At 34.7% G+C, this 24,824-nt stretch overlaps 1 protein-coding gene across 1 annotated transcript in view; it reads right to left on the reverse strand.

Annotated features, from left to right (window-relative positions):
* The window catches only part of ETV1 (ETS variant transcription factor 1), a 96,177-nt gene that overhangs the window by 65,803 nt on the left and 5,550 nt on the right, over nucleotides 1–24,824 (reverse strand). The window contains exon 5 of the mRNA XM_017510374.2: nucleotides 17,387–17,440. Coding sequence (XP_017365863.1) covers nucleotides 17,387–17,440 — 54 coding nt within the window. The remainder of the gene's footprint in view (nucleotides 1–17,386; nucleotides 17,441–24,824) is intronic.

Here is a 24,824-nt window from a genome sequence, read left to right on the forward strand (position 1 = left end):
CTTCTTGAGGCCTTTCTCAAGTACTCCAATTTGTGTTGATCTTACTTTAAAAAAAAAAAACTATAGAATTTAGTATCTGTAAGGACCATTCATTTCATTTGTAGTCAGGTAGTATTTTTAAAATTGTTAACACAATAATAGTAATAATATTAATAATTATGAGTGGCCTATTTTATCCTCCTTACACTTCTGTCTATGATAACCTCACTCTTCAAAGCCCCTTTGAAAAATGAGGAAATGGAAGTACTAAGAGATTAAGTGGCGTACCAATGTTACCCGGCTATTAATAGGAAGTAGGAGACAGGGCATTGAGCCTAACTAGTAGGACTCCAAAGCCTGCAGCCTTACATGCTATTTTAACTTCCCCACTCTACCGTACCTTAACTAGTCCCAGCATATGCTTCCCCTTCTTCCATACTTCGCTGTATGCTTTTTCAAGGCAGGAATCATTTTTTTTCTAATGTATTTATGCATAAGAATTGTTTCCCATATAAATAGATACTTAAGTATCTCTCTATCTTTATCCTGGCATTATAACTATGCCAGTAATTCATATAATATCTAAAACGAAATGAGTTTCAAAATCATCACTTAAAAATGATTTGTTCTGGCCAGGTGCAGTGGCTTACACCTGTAATCCCAGCACTTTGCGAGGTCGAGGCTGGTGGATCATCTGAAGTCAGGAGTTTGAGACCAGCCTAACCAACATGGTGAAACCCAGTCTCTACTAAAAATACAAAAAGTAGCCAGGAGTGGTAGCCAGCGCCTGTAATCCCAGTGGCTCAGGAGGCTGAGGCAGGAGAATGGCTTGAACCTGGGAGGCAGAAGTTGCAGTGAGCCAAGAACATGCCACTGCACTCCAGCCTGGGCAACAGAGTGAGACTCTGTCTCAAAATTAAACAAAAAAACAAAAAAAAAAGGTTTGTTCTCTGGAGCCCATTTTTTTTTTTAAATTGGGAGCTATACATAGATTATTTACCTTTCTTAAGTTAAATACTTTAGAGTACCATGCGTAGACAACCTGCCACATAAATTAAAGAGCAGGGTCTTCCACAGACCTGTAACGCATTTGCTGCTACATCTAAAGTATTTCTTCTTTTTGAGTTGTTAGTGGAGGACAATGGAAAGGAAGATGGTGTTCACCTCTTAGAGAGCAATCTATAATGAGTAATTACATCTATCTAGGGAAGATATGCTACCAGTATGTGGCAGCAGTAACGACATCACAAACCAACTCTTTCATGGCTAAATTAATCAAATGCGATTATCTTAAATTCCTTTAACTGCATGATCAACATTGCTATTCTGAATCTTCATTACTGTTATTGTAGTTTATAAAGTCCTCTGCTCTCAAAACAGTAAATAAATTAAGTAGATATTGATGTTGCCTGACTCTACAGAGCTACTGAGTTATTCAACACTCATTTATGTGCCAAGTTCTTCACACAAGATACCTCATTTAATCATTACATCCACCTATTTAGTTTCCCCTTTTTCTTACACAGCTTAAAGATATTAATTAATTAGTTCAAAATCATAAAAATGGCAAATTATAAAATTAAGATTTAAACCTAGACATGCGGTACTCCAAAGCTCACACGTTACCATGTGAGCTTATCGCTACTTTAAGATTTTACCTCAGTGCCAAATTCTCTGATGCTAGTAATTCCTTTTGGAGAGGGAAAAACTAGAATCTATTTTTCTTATATTTAGCATGCAGAATCCAATTGTTGAAACTCAAATTCTAATTTCTTTAGTTGTTGTTATTGATTTCCCTTGGAAGCTGAAAATATAAGAATCCGTTATCATATGCTAGGCATGGTGGCTCATGCCTACAATCCCCACACTTTGTGAGGAAGGATCACTTGAGTCCACAAGTTCAAGACTAGCTGGGCAACACAGCAATACCTCCTTTCTACAAATAAAAATAATAATTTAAAAATAGCTGGGCATGGTAGTGCACACCTGTAGTCCCAGCTACTTGAGAAGCTGAGTTGGGAGCATGGCTTGAGTGCTGGTGGTTGAGGCTGCAGTGAGCCATGATTGCCCCAGTGCACTCCAGCCTGGACAAGAGAACAAGATCTCATCTCAATAATAATAATAATAATAATCTGTTATTATATATAATGATTGCACTAATATTTGTGAAATACTTTGGGTCAAACACATCTGGTCCTGTATAAGCCCAGCCACAGCCTAATAATTGGTTCGTTGGAAAAGTAGCTATTTTATAAGGTGATCTTTGGTCAGTCACAATTTAAGCAGCCCATTAATTTTAAATGGACTTCCAGAGGGCCACTTCGTTGCAAATAGTGTTACAGCAAGGGTCCCGTGGATTCATTTTTATCATTTAAATAGCAATGATCATAAAATTAGCACCCTTCTAACGTAGTTCTCATCTTGATTATTGCTATTTAACTAGTGAAATTTTTTCTTCCGGCTGAGTGAACACTATAATTATTATTGCTTTGCATTGTAAAGGTTGCATCTTAATTGAAAAATCAACACTTTTTTTCCTTTTAACGAATACATCAACTTTAGAATCAACAAAAACATTGAGGATAGAAGCAATTTTGCTAGACCCAAAAATTAAGGTGTTCTTGATTGACCAGAATTCATAACCCATAATCTTACACATAAGATGCTAACTGATCCTGTAACAGGGTCTGTATCATAAGTTTTAGAGTGTTTCCAGCACAACATTTTTTGTATATGAATTCCTATGGTCAAAGAGACAGTAGGTTTGAACAAATAACACTTCTGAGTTTCTTCTGACAGTATCACTACAGATGTGCACTGAACTACTTAGTGTGATCAACCTCAAAAGGTCAAGTTGTTATAACCATTTACAATATGTAAAGGTACAGTAGATACAGCCCATATACTGGTATGGGGAGACATTATTTGAGTATGAAGAAAAACACAAAAAGGTAAGTTGATCAGAAATGAATGCACTTGTAATATATTATAAATGGTATGTATTGTGTATTTCATATATCTGTATATTCTGTATACACAGAATAAAAACTTACATAGCATGTTCTATGTGCCAAATATATTACTTATATATTTCACATAAACATATACAGTGTTACACACACACACACACACACACACACACACACACACACACACACATATATACTCCTTTAGTGCTCCATTCACCCTAGGGAAGGTAATATGTATCCCATTTTTATGCAAGAGGAAACTGAGGCATAATGATCTTCAATTGCTTGTACAAGGTCACAAACTTAATAAATAATACAGATTTGAACTCAAGTGGCAAAGGTCCAGTGTCCTACTCTCATGCAGTACATTGGACTCAGTCGCCTAAATAAATCTCATCATGTTTGTATCATATGGCTTTGGTGTCTTCCACATCAACACTATGAGTAGCATGAAATAATATAAAAAAGTAGGATCAGACAAAATGCACAGTGTGACATACAATTAATTTCAGCAAACATTAGTAAATGTTGCTGGCCTAATTATATCTTGCCAAACAGAGTCTGAAACCAAAATATAAAAATTCTGTTTTGAGAACATCATCATTTTGCTAAGCAAACATTCAGGATTCCCTAAGCCGAAGACCTACATATACATAGAACTTAACCACATTTCTACAATCCAAAACACAAGGATAAAGATTTTCATACAGAAACAGGGAACTTTGGCAATTGTCTGCTGCATCCTTGTTTTCCATATATGTATTAGTTTGTGCATTATGTTATAAATTAGAATAATTCCATGAAGAATAAAAATTATTTTTGATAAATTTTTCATTTTTCTTTTATTGCATTATACGAGCATACAAATTTATGTATGTAAATATGCGTGTGGCAAAAACATTTATTATATGACTTTAATTCACTTGTACCGTCATGGCAAATCAAATAATAACAAGTTTGTACATTTTACTGGAATGCATAATGTTACCAGGTAAGTTTTGGTTCTGCCATTCAACACTTATAAATGTGGTTCCTTATACAGGAACCAGACTAAACTCATGTAGCTTTGTCTATATCCCAAGGTCATTGTGAGAAGCAAATGAGATGCAGGATGTGAAAATGGCCTATGAAATCTAAAATGCTAAACAAATATAAATGATTAGTATTATTGCCAGTATTGTATTCATCTTTCAGTTCACAGCACCTAGCACAATGCCTGGCACTTTGAATGTTTGTGAACATTACTTATATTTTATTATGAAAACAAAGCAGCCGGGCGCGGTGGCTCAAGCCTGTAATCCCAGCACTTTGGGAGGCCGAGGCGGGTGGATCACGAGGTCAAGAGATCAAGACCATCCTGGTCAACATGGTGAAACCCCGTCTCTACTAAAAATACAAAAAATTAGCTGGGCATGGTGGTGCATGCCTGTAATCCCAGCTACCCAGGAGGCTGAGGCAGGAGAATTGCCTGAACCCAGGAGGCGGAGGTTGCGGTGAGCCGAGATCGTGCCATTGCACTCCAGCCTGGGTAACATGAGTGAAACTCCGTCTCAAAAAAAAAAAAAAAAAAAAAGAAAAAAAAGCTATGGTAGGAATTTAACCAAAAAGACAAGCTACATGTTACCAAAATAAAGATGCCAAATGTAAAGTGTCTAAAACTGTTATTCCTTAACTATTAGAAATAATATGAAAAAAGAGCATATTTTTTCTACTTTTGTAATCACAAAATTCACGTGTTTTGCTATATTTACAACTATTGAAATTTTATATTAAGGTTTTTGAAGCATTTTAATACCAATCTTAGGAAAGAAAATGTAATGCGCACACACACACACACACACATACACACACACACACGCACACACCCCTGTACATACATATACATATAGATAACTTTACTGATGACTTCTCATTTTCTTAGAATTTAACAAAAATTATAAGAAAAGAATGTTACATTTTGCATAAAATTCAGATGTTTGTATATATTAGCCTGCTTATATGTACATCACACACACATAAATTCATGTCTCCATCTCTACATAAGACCGATACATAAGAGGATAGGTTTACACATTCCATAAGCACATTATCTAAACTTTCAGAAATTGCTGTTTAAAAGCCAAAAGCCTAAATTTCCACTTTGATCAACAGGACAGCTTCAATACAAAATAGGATGACTGAAGTTTATTGATTAGCTGAAAACTTTCTAATGCATCAGCCTTTAATCTACAATAAAACTGTGAATGAAAATAGAGCTTTCACCAAGGAAAACAGGGATTGACTTCTGAAAGAATACAAGAACATGGAGATTTGGGATGGCAAAAAAAATCCAGAGAAACACAGCAATGACATCCAGCTATTTGGCTTTCCCTGTAGACCTGTGAGTTGAGACAACTGTATCACCTGACATTCTGGCCCCAGCGCCAAGGACTAGGGAGTCAAATCAGATCAACATAATAAGGCTGCTGTGTTCATGAGAACAGAGAAAAACAACCCCAAACAGCAGTAAAAGTTCACTTCACAGTATGACCACCATTTCAAAGGAAAAGCTAACACTACTTAGAGGTTTGCTTCAATACTACCCATACATCTTGATAGGGATCAGCCATTTTTAACCATTTGTGTGGCCTTGATAGTATTTGACAGAACTTTTGTTGGTAACTCTGTAGCTGGAAAAAATTCTAAGAAAAGCATCTTATGGTTTAGTAGTAAATGTTAGTGTTGAAAAGTTCTGGGGAGTAAATGGAGAAAGGGGGACATATATTTCTTTCTAATCAAAACATATCCAAAATTTTGTCTTGGTTTATAGCTCATGATCATTAATATGAAAAATCTACATAATACTAAGCTAAGAATTATGCATATATAACATTAACATTGATAAAGGAGACAAAAGCTGGCATAAAGATATTGAATTGAATTCATTCCTTCATCCAGCAAATATACATTTGTGCTAGTGATGTAGCAGAATTTAAAAATACCCTCCTGAATAAGAAAATGGGTGAGAAAAGTATTTATTATTCCAGTGTCACAAACAGTGAATGTGATAAAGAAAAAAATCACTAATAAGTAAAGGTATCCAGGTGCATATTTTTTCATATTTGCTATTTTCCCAACGCACAGCTAAGGGCATGTAATCTTTCTTTTAAAATCATAAAGGGCCTGATAACCATTTTGGATTTCAGTTTTTCATCTCTAAATTAAAGGTGTTGATATCATTAATCTTTATCATCTCAAGCTGCAGCTTTGAAATTTCGATGAATATTTACTACTACAGTGGAAATTCCATGAACACCAGTAATACTCCGTGCTACTACTAATATCTCAACTGCTGCTGCTACTGCTACTACTGCCTTCGTTCCCAAATGGCTGTTCTCCTCCAGTGAGAAAAATACACCATGTCTGAAATATTCTGGGGCCAAAACCTGTACATAAACAACACACAAATATACAGTGTTTATCATAACATCTCTCAAATTCTGAATAAATAAGAGAGAATCTTTGAAGCAGAGAAGGTCACACACTGCAGCCCAGACAAGGACTAGAATAGTTTATGGCCTCTCATCTACTTCTCCCATAGCTATTCACTCAAATGAGTTCCCAGGACATCTTTCTTAGGACAGACCTCTATTGGAGGGTTCTCTTGGTCTCTCTTCATCTGTCATACCTTGATGAGAAGTATTTTCAAAAGCTATCAATGAAGAACAATGTTTGTTAGCCATGCAGATTTTTGTTTTCAGAATAGAAACAGTTTTGAAACGTGTACGTGTACTCTGAGTATTGGCGACCAGGGGGGGAAATTCTGCACAGACAAAGCAAGCATGAGTTGGGATTCTCAGCTGTGTAATATCAGTCATCACATGCCTTAGTTATTTGATTATTTTATGCCCTGTGTTTCTTTCACGTAAAACGGGAACAATATCAAGTTATTTCAGTTATTTGTCCTAATAGAGATTACTGAGAAATGTATGGTGAGATAGCAGTAACTAACAATATTTATTAGAGTGCCCTAATCTGATAACTGAGATTTAGCTCTAATGTTACATAGATGCAAATGGTTTTCCATTAGCCAACAAAGAAAAATAAAACACAGGGAAATAAAAGCAGATATTAGCATTAGTTTTCAAACAGTTCAACCCACCTGTGCATGAATACATTTTAAAAAAAATAAGATTCTAAATACCCAAGAAGCTATTCATTCAATTCAGTATTCAATGAATACCTCAAAAATGTGAATCATACACATGAATAGGGCATGATCCATCCTCTACAATCCAATAAAAGTAGGATTAAAATTAGAATGTATGTAAAGCATATATTGGAACATAGAAGTAGCTAATTCTGACTAAGATAATCAAGGGAAAAATAACATCTGATCTCAATATTAAAGAACAAATATGATCTCAATGACTAGGACGATACTCTGTATATAGTAATAATTAACATTAGAGTACATAATTTCTAAAAAGTCCAAAGTTATTCTTCTCAGTCCCCTATAACATGAATTTCAGCATAGGTCAAAAAGATGTTAACACAGACACTGATAGCCATTAACCACTGGAAAATCCAGTGGCCTTGCCTTTGGACAGGGGACGTTTTGTTGAAATAAACATAAAATTAAGTCCAGGTTTGGTGGCTCACACCTGTGATCCTAGCACATTAGGAGGCCAAGGCATGAGGATTGCTTGACCCCAGGAGTTTGAGACCAGCCTGGGCAACATGGCGAAACCCAAACTTTACAAAAAATACAAAAATTAGCCAGGCATGGTAGCACACACCTATGGTTCTAAGCTGATGTGGGAGGGTCACTTGAGCCCAGGAGATTGAGGCTGCAGTGAGACAAGATCATGCCACTGCACTCCAGACTGGGCAACAGAGTGAGACCCTGTCTCAAAAAGCAAAACAAAAAACAAACAAACAAAAAATACCATAAAATGACAGGAAGCCTGAGCACATTTTCTTCAACATGTAATAATTGAAGAAAATAATTGAAAAAAATATCTGCTATCATGGAGTAAATAAGCTCCATGATAGCAGATATTTTTCTGACTTTTTCCACCACTTTATCCCCAGTGACTAAGACAAAGCCTGGCATATAATATGGACTCAAAACAAGTTTATTGAATGAATAAACATCTAGAGTCTTATAAACGTACTTAACATCTGTACAGATTACAACTGTGTAGGCATATGCACCCAATAAATTAATTAATTAAACTAAAATCTCATAGGTAAAACAAGAATTGTTAAACTGTTAAGATTTATTATTCATATTTGAAATCATAAAAATAAAGCTAATGGATATGGATCTCACTTGCAAGAATATAGTCATTCCAATTTTGCAAACAGTAATGTGAATACAAGATTCTGCTACAATAAGAGACAATTAAAGGGTCCATCACAATTCAAACCTTTTCAACAGGACCTCAAAACTAATAACAGGACTGCATAGCCAACATCTAGAAGTTACTATGAAACAAATCTCTGAATAGTTTAATAAAGTCACACCTACAGCAAAATAAACTAAAAAAAAAAACCAAAAACCTTTTTTGCTAAAGCCTAGATTTACAAGATTCAAAAGATTACATGTAAAATCATTGCACAAAGGTACTTTTCTGATCTTATAGCTTAATCAGACATTGTATAAATAGGATTTTTAATCTAGCCATTCCTGATACATTGCCAATAATGGAGTTCTTGAGTTAACATTACCATTAGCTACCATATAATGCAAATATACATATAAAATTACATGAAAAAATTACATGCAAATAGTACTTCACTTTAGATTTAAAAAAGCAACAGCATCTAACCAAAATTTTTACTTAGTAATACAAACCACAAACTCTCATTAGGAAAAAAGTCAGTAACAGAAAGAAGCAAATATGCATTGTGCATCTTAAATAGATGTTTATTATGATAAAAAGAAAAAATGGAAAAATGATATGAATAAAAACCCATAACAAACACTAAACATATAATTATGATGTGAAGGTCCACAAGTACTAGTTTAGAGCTGAGATTATTTCTTCTTTATATCTTATTTCAGGAAGCTTACATATTCCATGAAGTGGTAGCCCCAAAATATATTTATTTTCATGACTGCTTTTGTTTTAGTTTAAAATACTAATAAATGTTGTGTTTATGTTTTTACATATCAGCATATACAAATGTATGTGTATTTATTACAAATATGGAAACAAATAATACAATATTTGGTTCTGCAAATAATTTTCCACTCACATCCTTTACCTAGATTTTTCTAATAAATATTGTTTGGCTTATATTTCTAACAAATCCATTCACTGCATAACAAAATTATTATTTAATATGAGGTCAAGTTCAATCAAAGAAGGTATAGATCACTTTCTTCAAAATAACTTGTTACTAATCATAGGGAGGGTAAGTAAAAAATATTTGCTGACATACTTCCCTTGACATTTTTAAAAAGTCAATTTCTACAATATATTGTTATATTAAGGACAAAATTAAAGAAAAAATAAGAAAGCAAAAGCTAAAGACTTGGGTTACAATAGATATTTTTAGCTTTCAGACTAAAAACCTGGAAGAGAAAGCACCAGTTTTGTAGGGTTTTGGATTTTATTTTTTGGTTTTCATCTTGACATTAAGTTTGCCCTATCTATCTTAACAAGAATATACTGGTAAAACCAAAAATAGTGACAAGTATCTACTAGAGCATATGTTATTAAAATTGAGACTAATGTGATTTTCTCACTATAAGCGTACAGAACGTAAGTACTGGCTGCACCTGGGTAATGGTTACATTCCATAAAATGAGAAAATTTTAAGTATACCAATAAAGGAAAGTAGACCTACTTACTATAAATAAAAGTGGTTCTGCATAGTAAATTCTACATACATGATTCCCCCATTAATTATGTTTTTTCTAAAGCCCACTTTTAAATTCAAGCATGCATTCACCATATTTAGATACTATCCTTTCTCTTTTCCCTCGGTCACAAAATCATAACGTGACTCTGGGCCTGAAAGATTTGTTTCCCTGTCAACTTATGACAGAAAGCATACCCAAAAGAAACTCAGAACCATCAAGAAGCAGCTATCATATAGCTCTCAGGAATACTAACTTGGATGAGAAGGTATGCAACTAGCCATCCTTGAAATGGATAGTTTGAGTCTGGCTATTTGGTGACATGTTTAAATATGCCTCAAAAAAATTTAAAACTGAAAACAAACCACAAAAAAAAACTCGTATTCTTAAATCCAAGAAATGCCATTTCTTTTTGAGTGTGTCCTCTCATTTTGGTAAAAGCAGTCAGGAAAATGAAAGAAGACAAAGTTTTCCTAACCATTCATATCAAAAAATGTAATCGGGCAAGAAAGTTTTCAAAATTAGTAATAAAAAAATCAACCTTATAAAGTATTCACTGTATGTGTTTAAAGAAACAAAATGTAGGAAGGTAGCTTAGTAAAAAGGCAGGAAATTATGAAAACAAACCATAAATGGAATTTTCTGATCCTAGACAAGCACATGTTAACATACATTTTTCAGTCAGGGTCTACGTAGACCTGTCTTACTTCAGTTTTCTAAGAAGCAGATTTGTAACAGTAATCTAAGTATTTCTTTTCTCCACTTTTTTGCAAAAAAAGGAAAAAGAGAGTCAAATGCTTTTTTTTTTTTTTTTTTTGAGACAGAGTCTCATTCTGTCACCCATACTGGAGTGCAATGGCACAATCTCAGCTCACTGCTACCTCTACATCTCAGGTTCAAGCAATTCTGCCTCAGGTTTCTGAGTAGCTGGGATTACAGGCATTCGATATCACGCCTGACTAATTTTGTATTTTTAGTAGACAGGGTTTCGCCACATTAGCCAGGCTGGTCTCAAACTCCTGACCTCAGGTGATCCACCCGCTTCAACCTCCCAAAGTGCTCGGACTACAGGCATGAGCCACTGCACCAAACTTAAATCCTATTCTTAAAACTAGAAATTCCTAAAGAAACAAAGTGCAATTATGATTTTCATTTACTTAAAGTGTCATCCATGTACTAATAACAGTGGTTTTAAACAGTTGATTCCCCACATAGTGGTTTGTCTCGATGATTTCTGTATGGTCCACTAGTATTATATTACAGATATCTGACAAAGCATATAAGTTTGCAAGAGATATGCTTTTGTAAATAGTGTACAGTCAGGATTATTACTATTTCTTTAATAATATTTTTTTCCAATCAACTTGCATTCCAGTGTGTTTTCTTGAGTGTAAGACAAAGCAGTAGAGTTACAAGGATCTATCTTGTTGGGAATTTTGCATAACCCTGGGAGTTATGCACCCTCCTTCAACTGTCCTAGGAGAATATGAAATGTAAATGCAAATATCATCTATCATGTGAATCACTATAGAGAAAATACTGAAATGAACTAATGTAACCAAATGGAAACAAACTAGTTATAAAAATAACATAACTTTTTTATGAAGAACAAAATGAAAGGTGGTAGATTTTTAAAGATTAATGATATAAAGGCTGGGCACAGTGGCTCACGCCTGTAATCCCAGCACTTTGGGAGGCTAAGGCAGGAGGATCACTTGAGTCAGGAGTTCGAGACCAGCCTGGCCAACATGGTGTAACTCCATCTCTACTACAAATGCAGAAATTAGCTGGCATAGTAGCGCTTGCCTGTAGCCTGCGAGGCTGAAGCCAGAAGGTCCCGGGAGGTGGAGGTTGCAATGAGCTGAGATTGCACCACTGCACCCCAGTCTGGATGACAGAATGAGATTTCATCACAAAAAAAAAAAATGATATAATTAAATTAAAAATATGTAATTTAAGGCTGGGCACAGTGGCTTATGCCTGCAATCCGAGCACTTTAGGAGGCTGAAACGGGCAGATCACTTAAACCCAGGAATTCAAGACCAGCCTGGGCAACAGGACAAAACCCCATCTCTATATAAAATACAAAAATTGGCCAGGTGTAGTGGTGCGTGCCTGTAGTCCCAGTTACTCAGGAGGCTGGAGTAGACTACTTGAACTCAGGAGGCAGAGTTTGCAGTGAGCCAAATCATGCCACTACACTCTAGCCACAGCAACCAAGCAAGACCCTTTCTCAAAATAAAATAAGATTGAAAACAAGATTATTGATGTAATTAAAGTATACAATTTATGAAAATTCTGTTTAAATACAGATGTATATCCACTTCAGAAACATAAGGTTCACCTATGTTTGAAATATACCTTAATTTTTCCTTTCCAAGGAGAAACACTTCTATTTTTTCTGGACTAAAACACATCCTAATGTAATTCTATTTTTTCCACCAGAGTGTCTGAGTTATGGAAATATTTATTGCCACGGAATGAACAATTCGTTAAAGCATGTTATTGATTCTCTTATCCTTCCTTGATTTCCTGGGATACACTTGTAGAAAGTTGTTTTTACTTGTTTTTTATTTTTATTTTCTGATAGATATGGGGTCTCACTATGTTGCCCACTCTGGTCTCCACCTCCCAAGCTCAAGCGATTCTCTACTTCATCCTTCCAAAGTGCTGCAATTAGAGGCATAAGCCGCCATGCCCAGGCTCTGTGTTCACTTGTTTCTAATGCCTATACTTGCTTCAAAGTTAGGATTTTTCAAAGGTTAGCAATCTATAGTATACCATCACTGGATTCCACATTTCCAATATAAGTATTTTGTAAACAAAAATAAAGAATGCTTAGGAAAATTTCTAGAAAGTTCCCAAGTGTTACGGTTTAATCTCATTTTCACAATTTTTGGATGCTTTGATCTCTATTATTCTACTTACATTTAAACATGTTACAGTCAAATGCATGTTCTATAATCCAGTGTTGAGCAAAATTCTGTTCTTCATCCTCTTAGCCTTCGTTTACCAAAGGAGCAAAGCAAAAGCTAAGGCAGAAGCATCTTATTTCATTGAGGTACGCAAGGAAATCTGATTATTCACATTTGTTTTTCATGAGACAGAGTCTCGCTCTGTTGCCAGGTGCCAGGCTTGAGTGCAGTGGCACAATTTCGGCTCACTACAACCTCTGCCTCAGGGGTTTAAGCAATTCTCCTGCCTCAGCCTCCTGAGTAGCTGGGACTACAGGCACATGCCACCATGCCCAGCTAATTTTTATATTTCAGTAGAGACAGGGTTTCACCATGTAGGCCAGGATGGTCTCAATCTCTTGACCTTGTGATCCGCCCACCTCGGCCTCCCAAAGTGCTAAGATTACACGAGTGAGCCACCGCGCCTGGCCTATTTACATTTTTTTAAATAACCCCACAGAATTTATAGACAGGCCACACAGAGGGGACAGAGTTTCTTTCTCTTCCTAGAGATAGGATCCCTCTGCCCCACTAAGCATACCCAGACAGACAAGAATCAAACATCTGTTTAAAGGCATTTTGGAGACCATGTAACCTCTCAATTCCAATATTTGATAAACTTCTGCAGCCAGAAATCCTCTTTAGCATCTAATACAAATGCCCTATTCTTCTTGTTAAATCATTTCTCTCTTCTCCTTTCTTTAGTGAAGATTAACTGGTCACTATGATATGAACAGTAGTCCTTCATGTCTGTGAAAACTTCAAATAAGATATAGCCCCACTTTTTAAAAATTAGGCTATTTCAGATTTACTTTTGCCTCTGTTTATGGGTTTTTTAATTATTATATGTCTTATTTACATGTCCCAAAGCCACATTTGTTAAAGTGCAAATATTCTCTAATTGAAGTAAAATAAACCTTCACGATTCTGAAAACATTTGGTTAAACTATCACGGTCTCAGTAAGTTTTCCCAGAATGATGCTACACATGTGGTTTTAAGGCATATCATATGTTTCCACCTTAAGAAAGGAATTAGGACTCTGAAGATCTTAGGAGGAAATAAGTACTAAGAAGGTGATCATGATGGCAATGGCAATTTTACTTACTGTTCTTCTATAACATGCAAGCCATGCTGACTGTGACATGCTTCTTGTACCCTCAGGAAGTTCACAATCTTATCAAAGACACAAATGTATCTAAAATACTATAATATAATAAATACAATATACAAGATGCCGTGGAGTCCAGCTAACTGTAGGGTAAACGTGGCAAGAAAAGGCTGAGAAAGACTTCAAGGAGGTGAAATCTAAGGTGACTCTGAAATAGGAGTTTCACCAGACTTCAAAGCAAAAATGAAAACTTTTAAAGCAAAATGAAAACTTTTAAATTAAAATGAACATATGCAAGGGCAAAGAGACTTAAAACAGGTCAATCTGCCCTGATAATTGAAAAATCAGATGGGTTAAAGTACAGATGGGGAAAAGACAGGGTACTGGAGTAGCAAGAGTTAAAATCAAAAAGATAGTCAAGGTCTGGGTTATAGAACAATTTTCCGTACAGCTAAAGAAATAGGACTTTGCCCTGCAGAAAGTTTAAGAGGAAAATTAACAAGGCCAAAGAGCTATGTGTTAATGCTACTGCACTGCTTCCTTAATGGCTTGCAAGGAGGGAAAAATAAAAGGCAAGAAAACCAACCAAAAGGCTGATTCAGAAGTTCATTCAAGGCAGAATGTGGGTGTGTGAACCAAAGCAATGAAATAGGGATGAAGGAGAGGCCACAAAAGTAAGACATTTTTGAAAGGGAGGATCAACAACTTGGTTAGCAATTTGAGGTTTATGGTAAAGAACCGAGCTGTCTGAGGATAAATATCAGGATTTCAGTTTGGATGGTGATGCCACTAACTTAGAAAGGCAACAGAAGTAAAAGAGCAATGTTGGTCAGGAAAAAGCATGATTTCAATGTTGCCGAGTGTAAATTGTGTCTGTGGAGCATTGCGTTAAAGACTGGAGTTGGCGTGTAAATGGTGCATTGTGCAATGCACAGCCGAGGGCTGAGGGACTGAGTCCAGACGTGTTGCCTTTTTCTGATCTGCACAGGGACACTGGCGGGGAATCAGGCGAGGATGTCCAGTAGACAGCTTCAGAGGGAAGAACCAGGCTGGAGGCAACAATGTGGAAGACATTGCTGTTCAAAGCTGTGCCAACCAATACAGTCGCCAGGAGCCAGACATGTCTACATTTGAAATAATCAAAATTAAATAAAGTTAAAAATTCATTTCCTCAGTCCCACTAACCACATTTCTTGTTCTAAACAGCCAATGTGGTTAGTGGACACTGTATCAGGTGGCACAGGTACAGTCATTTCCATCACTGAAAGTTCTACGGGACAATGCTGGCATGGTGCATGTAAAATAAGAGGAAAGGTTTGGGGACAGAACCCTAGGGAAAGAAGAGGTCCACAAAGAGGAGGAAGAAAGATGAGTAGAGTGAGAGGAGTGATTAAAGGAGTAAGAAGAAAAAGGAAAAAAACCACCCAGTGTGACCTGGAGAAGAGAGTTCAAAGAAACTTAGTAGGGCCGGGTGTGGTGGCTCACGCCTGTAATCCCAGCACTTCAGGAGGTTGAGGCAGGTGAATCACAAGGTCAAGAGTTCGAGACCAGCCTAACCAACATGAAGAAACCTTGTCTCTACTAAAAATACAAACTTTAGCCAGGCGGTGTGGTATGCGCCTGTAATCCCAGCTACTCAGGAGGCTGAGGAAGGAGAATTGCCTGAACCCAAGAGGCAGAGGTTGCAGTGAGCCGAAATTGTGCCATTGCACTCCAGCCTGGGTGACAGAACAAGACTTCATCTCAAAAAGAGACTAAATATTCAAGAATAAGAAAAGCTGAAAAGAGGTCACATAAGCTAAGGAGTAAAAAATTACCTCTAAGTGGTTTATTTTACCCTGACAATTGGTATAGTATTGGAACTGTTACCAATGACTTTAGATGTAAAATAACTCAATGAGATCAATTCTTTTACTCAGACAACATGTTTAGCTTTTAGAAAGAATTCAACTGCCCACAGGAAGGGAAATGTTGGAAATATGACCATTCTCTTCCCATACTTTAATTAAGAAAGGGAGGACTTGTGTGAGCCATCGTCCTTCTGGGAGTGTTTCTAAGGATCTCTAATTAACATCTATATAGTTGCTGAGTAAGTTTCTTGAAAGCGTATGCCAAATACCTGTATTTAGACATCAAACAGCATTATATAATTTTCTTCTCGGATCAAAAATAAAGCTAATGAACAGTGGTTACCAGGGACTGAGGGCAGAGGAATGGGAGTTATCGTTTTATAAGTACAGAGCTTCAGTTTGGGATATAAAAAAGTTCTGAAGTTGAACAGCGGTGAAGGTTGTACCACAATGTGAATGTACTTAATGCAACTGAACTACAAACTAAAAAAGAGTTAAAATGATAATTTTTTTGGTATGTATATTTTACCCACAGTAATTTCTTTTTAACTAAGCTGAGCTAAAACATGTAACCTGTTAAAGAATCTGGGCAAAACCTTGCACAACCCTCTACACCTGAGAAATTTAATATACCAAACATTAATGTTGAAACCATGGCCCACAAACATCTATTACTTGAAGTAATGCAGGTATTTGTATTAGAGTTGTGATATAAATGTGTGAACATATGGGTTTCATAAGATGTAAGATATCAAGCATCTCTCGTTACTATTGATATAGCCTCCTCTGATACTATCGATGGTCTGAAGAAATAAAACAAGTTTAGATGTCACCAACAGAACAAAAATGCATTAGGCTAGTTTTATAATCCAGATGGCATTTATACCCTTTCCCTTACTATTTGCTCCTTTGGTCAGTACGGCAGCTAGCTGGTAGAATAGCAAACTATAAATATCAGCAGCAAACCCTGGGGCAGCCACGTTTGTACAGACAAAATGCTCACTCTGCGATTAAGGGACAGTAAGTATTCCATGAATCATTCCTCATGCATTCTCTGACAGACCCTGGAGCAAGGCTCAGGGAAAGGGGTGCAGGAGGAAGAACCCTGAGAGAAACCAGTGGCTACTTCCATTTGTGTTACTGCAACCAGAAAGCAGAAAATTTCAGGTTAAAAATTAAATAAAAGCAGGTGACAAATTCATGAATGTAAAAATACTACGATAAGCCAATGAATGTTTGGTCCAGAATCTTTTATAAATTATACAATAACTAATCTCAAGTAGACTTTATCTTGCATCAGTATCCAGGATTTTCTCTGTAAGCATATCGGCAAACTGGAAGTAAACATGTGCACCTTCACAGATCATACCCTATTTCGTCCCAAAGATATTTACCAAATACGAAAAACAAGACCATCTTTTAATCAACTCAGTCTTCCTTGCCTACTATTTGGACTTCTCTTCGGATATACAGAATTCAGGGATTCTGCTCAAAATAGAGTTTCTGCTGATGTCACAACCTGACAAATCAAATCATTTTATGACTGTAAGTTAAATAGGCGCTGGTACAATGCAAGGCAAGACACTAGACATGAAAACCAACCAAAGAGAGAGTAGGAAAGAAAGAAACCAGAAAGACAAAGAAAAATACAAGAGATGAGTCATACTATACTTACAACTTTCAGCCTGATAGTCTGGCACAAACTGCTCATCATTGTCAGGTACCTGAGCTGAAGAAGAAAAAGAAAATTAAAAAAAAAAAAATTAAGAGAGAAACTGCCGAAAGCATAAGGAATGTCAAGTAAAATCTGTCAAGTAAGATCTTCTTAGGCTGAGATCAAACCTATGATTATTTGCCAATGAGTTCTTATTTAAAATGGTATTGATAACACTACATATGAGGGAAAATAGAAAGGGATCATAAGTGTCAACTACGAACCCTATATGTCAGAAATATGAGGATGGCAGGTGTATTCCCTCTGAATTTCACCTGCCAGATGGAAATAAAAGAGATGCAAAATAAAGAAAGCTATAGAATTTCCATTTCCTGAAGTTTTTTTTTTTTTTTTTAAGAAAGGAGCAAAAGCTATTTCAATTCACCCACTGCCAGTGTGTAAGCAGCCCATTTAAATTAACCACACAATTATTTTAAGTGATGTGCAGTTATAACAAACGTCCTTCTGCTTTTTTAGAAATGTCTGCTGGTGTATGTTCTCTGTCATACAAAATACACAATAATTTAAAATGCTTGCCCTGAATTTTGCCAAAGTATGCTACAAAGTTTTTTAAATGAAAGAATGGTCCTTGATTTGGGTGATATATAATAAAGTACTATATTTCAAAGATTATATTCATATTAATAAAATAATAAACAGTAACACGTGTCTTCTTTTCATTCAAAATATTTTCCTGGCAACTGCTAATCACTAACAGAAAGAATACCACTATTTCGTCAGTCCTAATGTCAAAAGACTTTCCTATTTTTAGTAAAGGAAAAATACTGAATAGCAAGGACTTAATGCATTTGGCAGCAATCAAAACACAACTGCATTTTTCACTTCTAAAACGTTTTCATCAGTTGATTTAGACATCGAAGTAACCTATTTCAAACTGAATATTACTAAAATAAGCTTTCACAAGCACATATAAATACACACACACACATCCCTGAAAAATATGTTAGGTTACTTTTAATTGGATAAAAATATAATGAATTATCATCCTAATTAACTGTGATTTGACTAGCTGATTTTACTTTATTAGTGTTATATAACACTGAAACTTTTTTATCCAGCCAAGTCATATTTAAATAGCTGTTAATTAACTTTTTTAAACGAGCATATTCTGGATGGGGAATGATTATCAAAATAAACAGTCTCTTTTGAAAATGCTTCAGGTAGGTAATTAAATGGCTTATGAAAAAAATCTACATAAAAAGGAGTTCCATATTAAAAAATTTATATAAAAAAGGAATACAAAATCCAGAATTAAAGTTTCTTTTTATTAGCTTAATAACATTCTTTCAAAACAGACATATTTGGCTGAACAAAATTTATGTTTATATTATGAAGAGCATAACAATCTGATAATTGTGCCTACTATAAAAGTGTATGCGTTTTGACATTCAATTGTCTTCTAACAGCTCTCTTCTCTACACCAATAATTAACCTTATTACGAATGCACTCTATCCCCACGACCAAACGAAATCAAACAAATTAAGAACTTTTTCAAGTTTTAACTGAAAATTTGATGCCTATTTGATCAGCATATATTGCAAGGAGAATTTTTTTCTTTGTATTGCTCTAATATCTGATACTCGAAGGTAACAACTTTAAAGTCAGCGAACTGTAAATCTTAATTCTGTGACATGTTAACTGCGCAACTCTGGTTAAGTTACTGAACCTCCTTGAATTGAATTTTATTCATCAGTTTATAGTGATAATACACGTCTTCTGGTGAGAATTAAATGAAACAGTCTGAACACAATGCCAGCTACTCAAGAAATGTTCCTTATTTTCTTCTGTCCAGTCCTCTAACCCACCCACCCTTGTCTTTCAAGTCATACACAGAAAAGTACCTGTCATTAGAATGTTCAGTTTATTATCTTTACTTCTTATGAAAGACTACTGGAGAAGAAAAAAAAAAAAACAACAACAAAAATTTGTACATTAGCATTCTCTCAGCTATTAACACATTTTTTTGACTGTAGAAAAAAATGTTCTAAAAGATGCATAAATTATAAGTTGAAGGGTGCGCTTTCAAATAAGTCTTCATTCCAAAAGAATTACAAGTGTTTTAAATATATATTTAATAAATAAGAGAAAGTACACAGAATCAAATCCTGCACATTTTTCCCATTATATCCTTGCTTTGGTTTTTCCTCAGAATTAACAGCTAAAGAGATATAACTATTGAGATGCAAATGTATCAACCACAACAATTACTGGGCTTTTAAAAAGCCAGCATTTACAAGAATCTAATAAAAATATAATATCCGTTTACAGGAAAAGTTAAAAATAGCTGGTGAGTAATAAAAGTATATTTGTAACTGAATATGATGGTATGAATGTCCTAAAGGTCTTTTGTTTGTTTTTGTAGTATCATAAGCACATTTGCAACTTCATAACATGTATCACTGCAACAGCAGCATAGAGTTATTGATGGGTGTGTGATGTGTGCTGGAATATGTGTGGGGGGAAAAAGGGCCAAATTTTAGTAGTGGAGCAATCTAGAAGTTATACCTCACAGATATACAGAAAATAGCTGCACACTAACAATTTGTAAAAAGAATAAGAATTCCTATTCCTGTTCTAACTCCTTAACATATTGAATAAATACTTCACACTTATTCCTGAACATATTACAGAATTTTAACAAAAAACATATGACTCACATTTTCGCAGAAGCTAATCTTCAGCAACTGAATAGAGCAAATGAAGCAGCATGCTACTTAAATAGACAAAGGCTTAAGTATACCTCTAATTTCAAGTTAGAGCAAACGGAAAGAAGTTAACTAAAAACACAAGTTGGATCTAGGCAAGGAAAATATGACAAAGTATTGCCACACTCCTATCATACATTTCCTTTTTTCTTCATTCAGGGGAATTCTGTGAAGGAGCAAACTACAGCTGCCTGAAAATTTGCAGCAAGCCACACCGACTCCAAAGTTGAAAATTAACAATAGAGGTCAACCTAAAAAAGTAATGTTTTTTCCACTACTATCCATTATAAACTGTGCCTGATATAATCACCTTTGGGGAATGAAAATGTTTCCCCACACTATGTAATTAAAGATGAAGGGGAAGAGGAGGAAAGGAGAAGGGGAGAAAGTATACAGCAAAAGACCAATAAAATGCTTTCAAGAAGATTAAGCATGTGGATTTTATTGGTAATAGCTGGAACGGCTCTATCAGTTCATTGCACGTTAATAGACAAGTTGCCATGAAGTCTCAGGATCTCAGCTTTAAAAGGGTAGTATCTGCACTCTCAGCTCTTTGCTTTACCTAGATTTTTATCCAAAATTGTTTTACAGTTTTCTCTCTTTTTGCTACATATCAATACATATTATCAGAAATAAACACATAAAAATATTAATCATGACTATATGTCACAGGCTCACCAATTCTCCTTTTTAATTTGAATATCCTTTCTTAGCTAATACTGCCTTGGGGGTGGGTAATTTTAAAATAGCTTGCCTTTATGTTATGCCTATTTTTAACTTTCAAATGAAATAATAATCATGACTTAAGAAAAAGTAAGCGATGAAAAATTTTCCAAGGTTGGCTGCAGGCAAGCAAAAACCCTCTTCTTCTTACAAATTATGTGCCTGTTGGGTTTTCTTTTAAAGCTAAAGAAACAGTGGAAGAATTACAAATAAAACAAATGTCAAGTATAAAAGGGGTTAATATTTAATTAAAACCAGTTCTATCCACTGTAACAATGACCTGGAGCCAAACAAGGCGGAAGATGTATGAGTCATTCTTTCTGCCGGTGAATGAGACAGCTGATCTCCTCAGCAATTCCTCAAGACAAGCAGGCAGAACTGGAGTTCTGCCTCCATTCACAAAAACACAGTCCAGCATATGAGCCATGTGGCCCAACCACAATCTTTTCATGTCACACCCTTCCAGGGAGCTAAAGCAAGTAAACTTGGACTTGCAATATAAACATACCAATATTATTGCTCTGTCTCAGAGCTCAGTTCCATTAAAGAAACACACTGAAATAAATGACAAGTTTACAAAGATACATACATATGTATTTACACACACACACAAATACATACACACACATATCCCATCCTGCTTTACAGAGTAACTTGTTACAGAAACTTTCATATATAAAACCAGGAAAAAAGGACGAGACTGAAAGACGCAAAGAAGGTTTCAAAAAAGGGAAAAGAAAAACCATTACAGGAATGCTTCATTTTTCTTGCCTATTATTCATGTATTTTTATCGTAAGAATACTGTAAACTGCTTGCTGAACTCTGTAGCATTTCTCTTTCAATCAAAGAGTTAGAAACAAATTTCTTGTGAGAAATTTAAATTTTATTTCAAATAAGAAGTAAAACAAGAAAAATCCACATTTATGGAGTGGTATTCTGTTTAATTCTAAACTGACGCTACAGGCCGTGGAACAAAATAATCGTGAGTCCACTAAGCCTGGTTTTATACCACATCCACTTTTAACATTAAAATGATTGTACAGATGTAAAAGCATTAATTAATGCAGAAATATAAACATAGTTAAACATACAAAAAAAGGAGACAATTTTCCAATGACAAAAACCCCTTTAATACTTGATAAAGGCATTCTTTCCATATTTCTATATTCTTACTATAACAGTAAAGTTTTAGTTGTGGTGAGTCTCAAATCAGCTTAAGTTCCTAACTAAAATTGACTGGCAGTACCTTGAAACTCAAGAGAAGCTCAGAGCCAGCTAGCTGCTGTTTCTAGCCAAATATTTTCTCTAATGCTACAGAGGTCTGACTCTATTATTATTATTTTTTAATTATAGCATACACAAGTCAAAGGGAATAAGTTATCCTATAAAATTTATGAAACTGCACATTTCCTATAACTGAAATAGAAAAACTCAGCAATGTTTCATTTATTAGGATCCTCTGGAAAAACTACAGTATACTATATCAAATCCTGTTTGTCTATTTTTACAAAACCTTTTCTATTTTGTAAATAAAACATGGATGAAAAAAATTTATGCAACTTCAGTGAATGTTTAGAAATAAAGTATACTTACTCTGTCTGCTATCTTTAAATGGAACTCAAATGAGAAGTCTTTCTCTCATGTTTTAGATTATTTTCTGATACAACAGAGAAGTGATAGCCCATCCTCCCCCGCCCACATACACATGAAATGACTGTCATTCAGTTATAAGAAACTTTATGAACTTCTCTAATTCAATGCTTAATTCTAAATTCATGTTTTATGTAAACCACATAAAATAATGTAGTTTTTAAAGCCTTTAATCCTTATTGCACCAAGAGGGGAAAAACAATTCATGAGCACATAACCAATTACAGGCTCCATAAAAAAAAAAGTAGAATATTTGAAAAATAAGAATGAGTGTATTATGACTACTGTATATTGTGAATAACATTATACACCGTGAATAACAATAGCAAATATTATTTAAGAAATATAATATGATTTTGAATATAAATTTAGCATCAGTCATTAAAGAGAATTGAGGAGAAAGTAATGACATCTCTACTTTTAAGTCAATCCGACTGTTGCTTGAAGGTCACATAAAACCAAAAGGAAAAAAAATTATTGGTCTGATGTAATAACCTTTGCTATAGAAAGGCTGTTCTTGGAGATAAAACTCTGACTCAAAGTGTGGCGGCAGCACTAAACTTGACTCAATACAAAACCACTGAAAAACATTTTACCCTGAAGACAGAATATTGTTGATGAAAGAGAACCTCAAAGAACATCTAGACCGGAAACAAAATAACAGTCAAGAGAACAGCTATACATTTACATTAGATATATACTAAAAACTATGATTCCCCTTTAAGTTGTGTTAGTAGGTGAGTTTTAAGAAGCATGTTTGGGAGAATGCAATCTTTTCTTAACTCAATTTTTTACTTCTTTCTAGTTCTGTTCTGCATCCACAAGAGGTTCCATTTTAACTATGAGTTTTAGGTTGTTAAGAGTAAGACATCAACATGATGTTGATAGGATTGATATTTAAACTCATTATTTCATGGGATCAAATAACTGCAATTGCCTTTCTGTCAGTAGCAGTCTAATTCAAAAGACAAAGAATCAATAAAGAATTGCACATAGTAAAATTATAACAAAGTGGGAAAGGCAACATTTTAAAATTGGCATATTCCCTGACTTTTTTTTTTTTTAACTGCTACTGTGGTCACTGAAAACATTAACTTTTCAATATTCTTTAGAATAAGATGATTATTTTTAACTGTGTATAGATGTTAAAAAAAAAACACACACACACCTTTATTTGCAGTGTTGGTTCTTGGAAAATTTGATTAATGTAAAGTTATATCCTTCACAAACATATTTAAATCTCTGTATAAAAATTAATTTTCTTGGTAGAATGCAGGCATATTTTTAGAGAGCACTTTACTGAATTGAAAATACTTGTTCCATCCTCACCCTCAAACAGTCCTGCCTTATCTGTTCCAACTTCCCCTTAGAAATAAAACAAATTTTATAATCCACAATAATTTACCCATGACTAATCCATATGTTGCATTTGGGGTAAAATTTATGAATAGTCTTACAGAAAAAAACAAACTAAATAGCTAAGATAACATTTCACAAATATTTGAGGACTTTCATAATTTTTCAAAAACACAATTATCATATGAGACGTTACAACTAACTTGACTTTCATATCTAATAAGGTTTTTAGACCTGTTTAAATTCCCAGTGGAATTCTAACTCATGGGAGAAACTTGGTTAATTGCCAATGATCTTTTTTAAAAGGGTCAAGATGTCTTAAAATTCCATGTTCACTTTCTTGGCTACAGAGCCTTAAGAAAAAAATACGTAAACAGTTCATAGTCTGCCAATTTGGCAATGTTTTAATTTCTGGATGTCCAGAAAGACATAAATGGACACATCTTGCTACAAATAAACTAGGGTAATTCTGGGGTCTCTTCTTGGTTGATACTGTTCAAGACGTGGGATAAGTCAAGTTAAAATATCAGTGCAAAGTAATATATTTAATTTTCCAAAAAAAAAAAAAAGTGGAGTCTAGAAACAAGAAGTTAAAAAGATCTCTTTTCTCACTATTAGATTTTAAATATCACATTAACAACTTTTTGCTTACTTCATGATAAGATAAATTAATGTAAACTATTTTGAATATTTTTAAATTATTCTAAAATGAAATCTTATTCATAGTTTGTAAATAGTAGTCCACCTGGGAATTCATATAAAACATTCATGATTATTAATTCCTGAACTTAATTGAAATTATAATTCTTTTCTAAGCAAAAGTCCATGTTCTTTCACATGCATTGATCATTTTCTAGGTTTATTTTTTGTAATGCTAAATCTTAAGGTTTGATTTACAGGTATGTTAATAATACCGGGGAAAGACTATTCCCTGCAGAGTTT

The sequence above is a fragment of the Cebus imitator genome, unplaced genomic scaffold (genome assembly GCF_001604975.1).
Source record: "Cebus imitator isolate Cc_AM_T3 unplaced genomic scaffold, Cebus_imitator-1.0 Scaffold437, whole genome shotgun sequence".
Lineage (NCBI taxonomy): Eukaryota > Metazoa > Chordata > Mammalia > Primates > Cebidae > Cebus > Cebus imitator.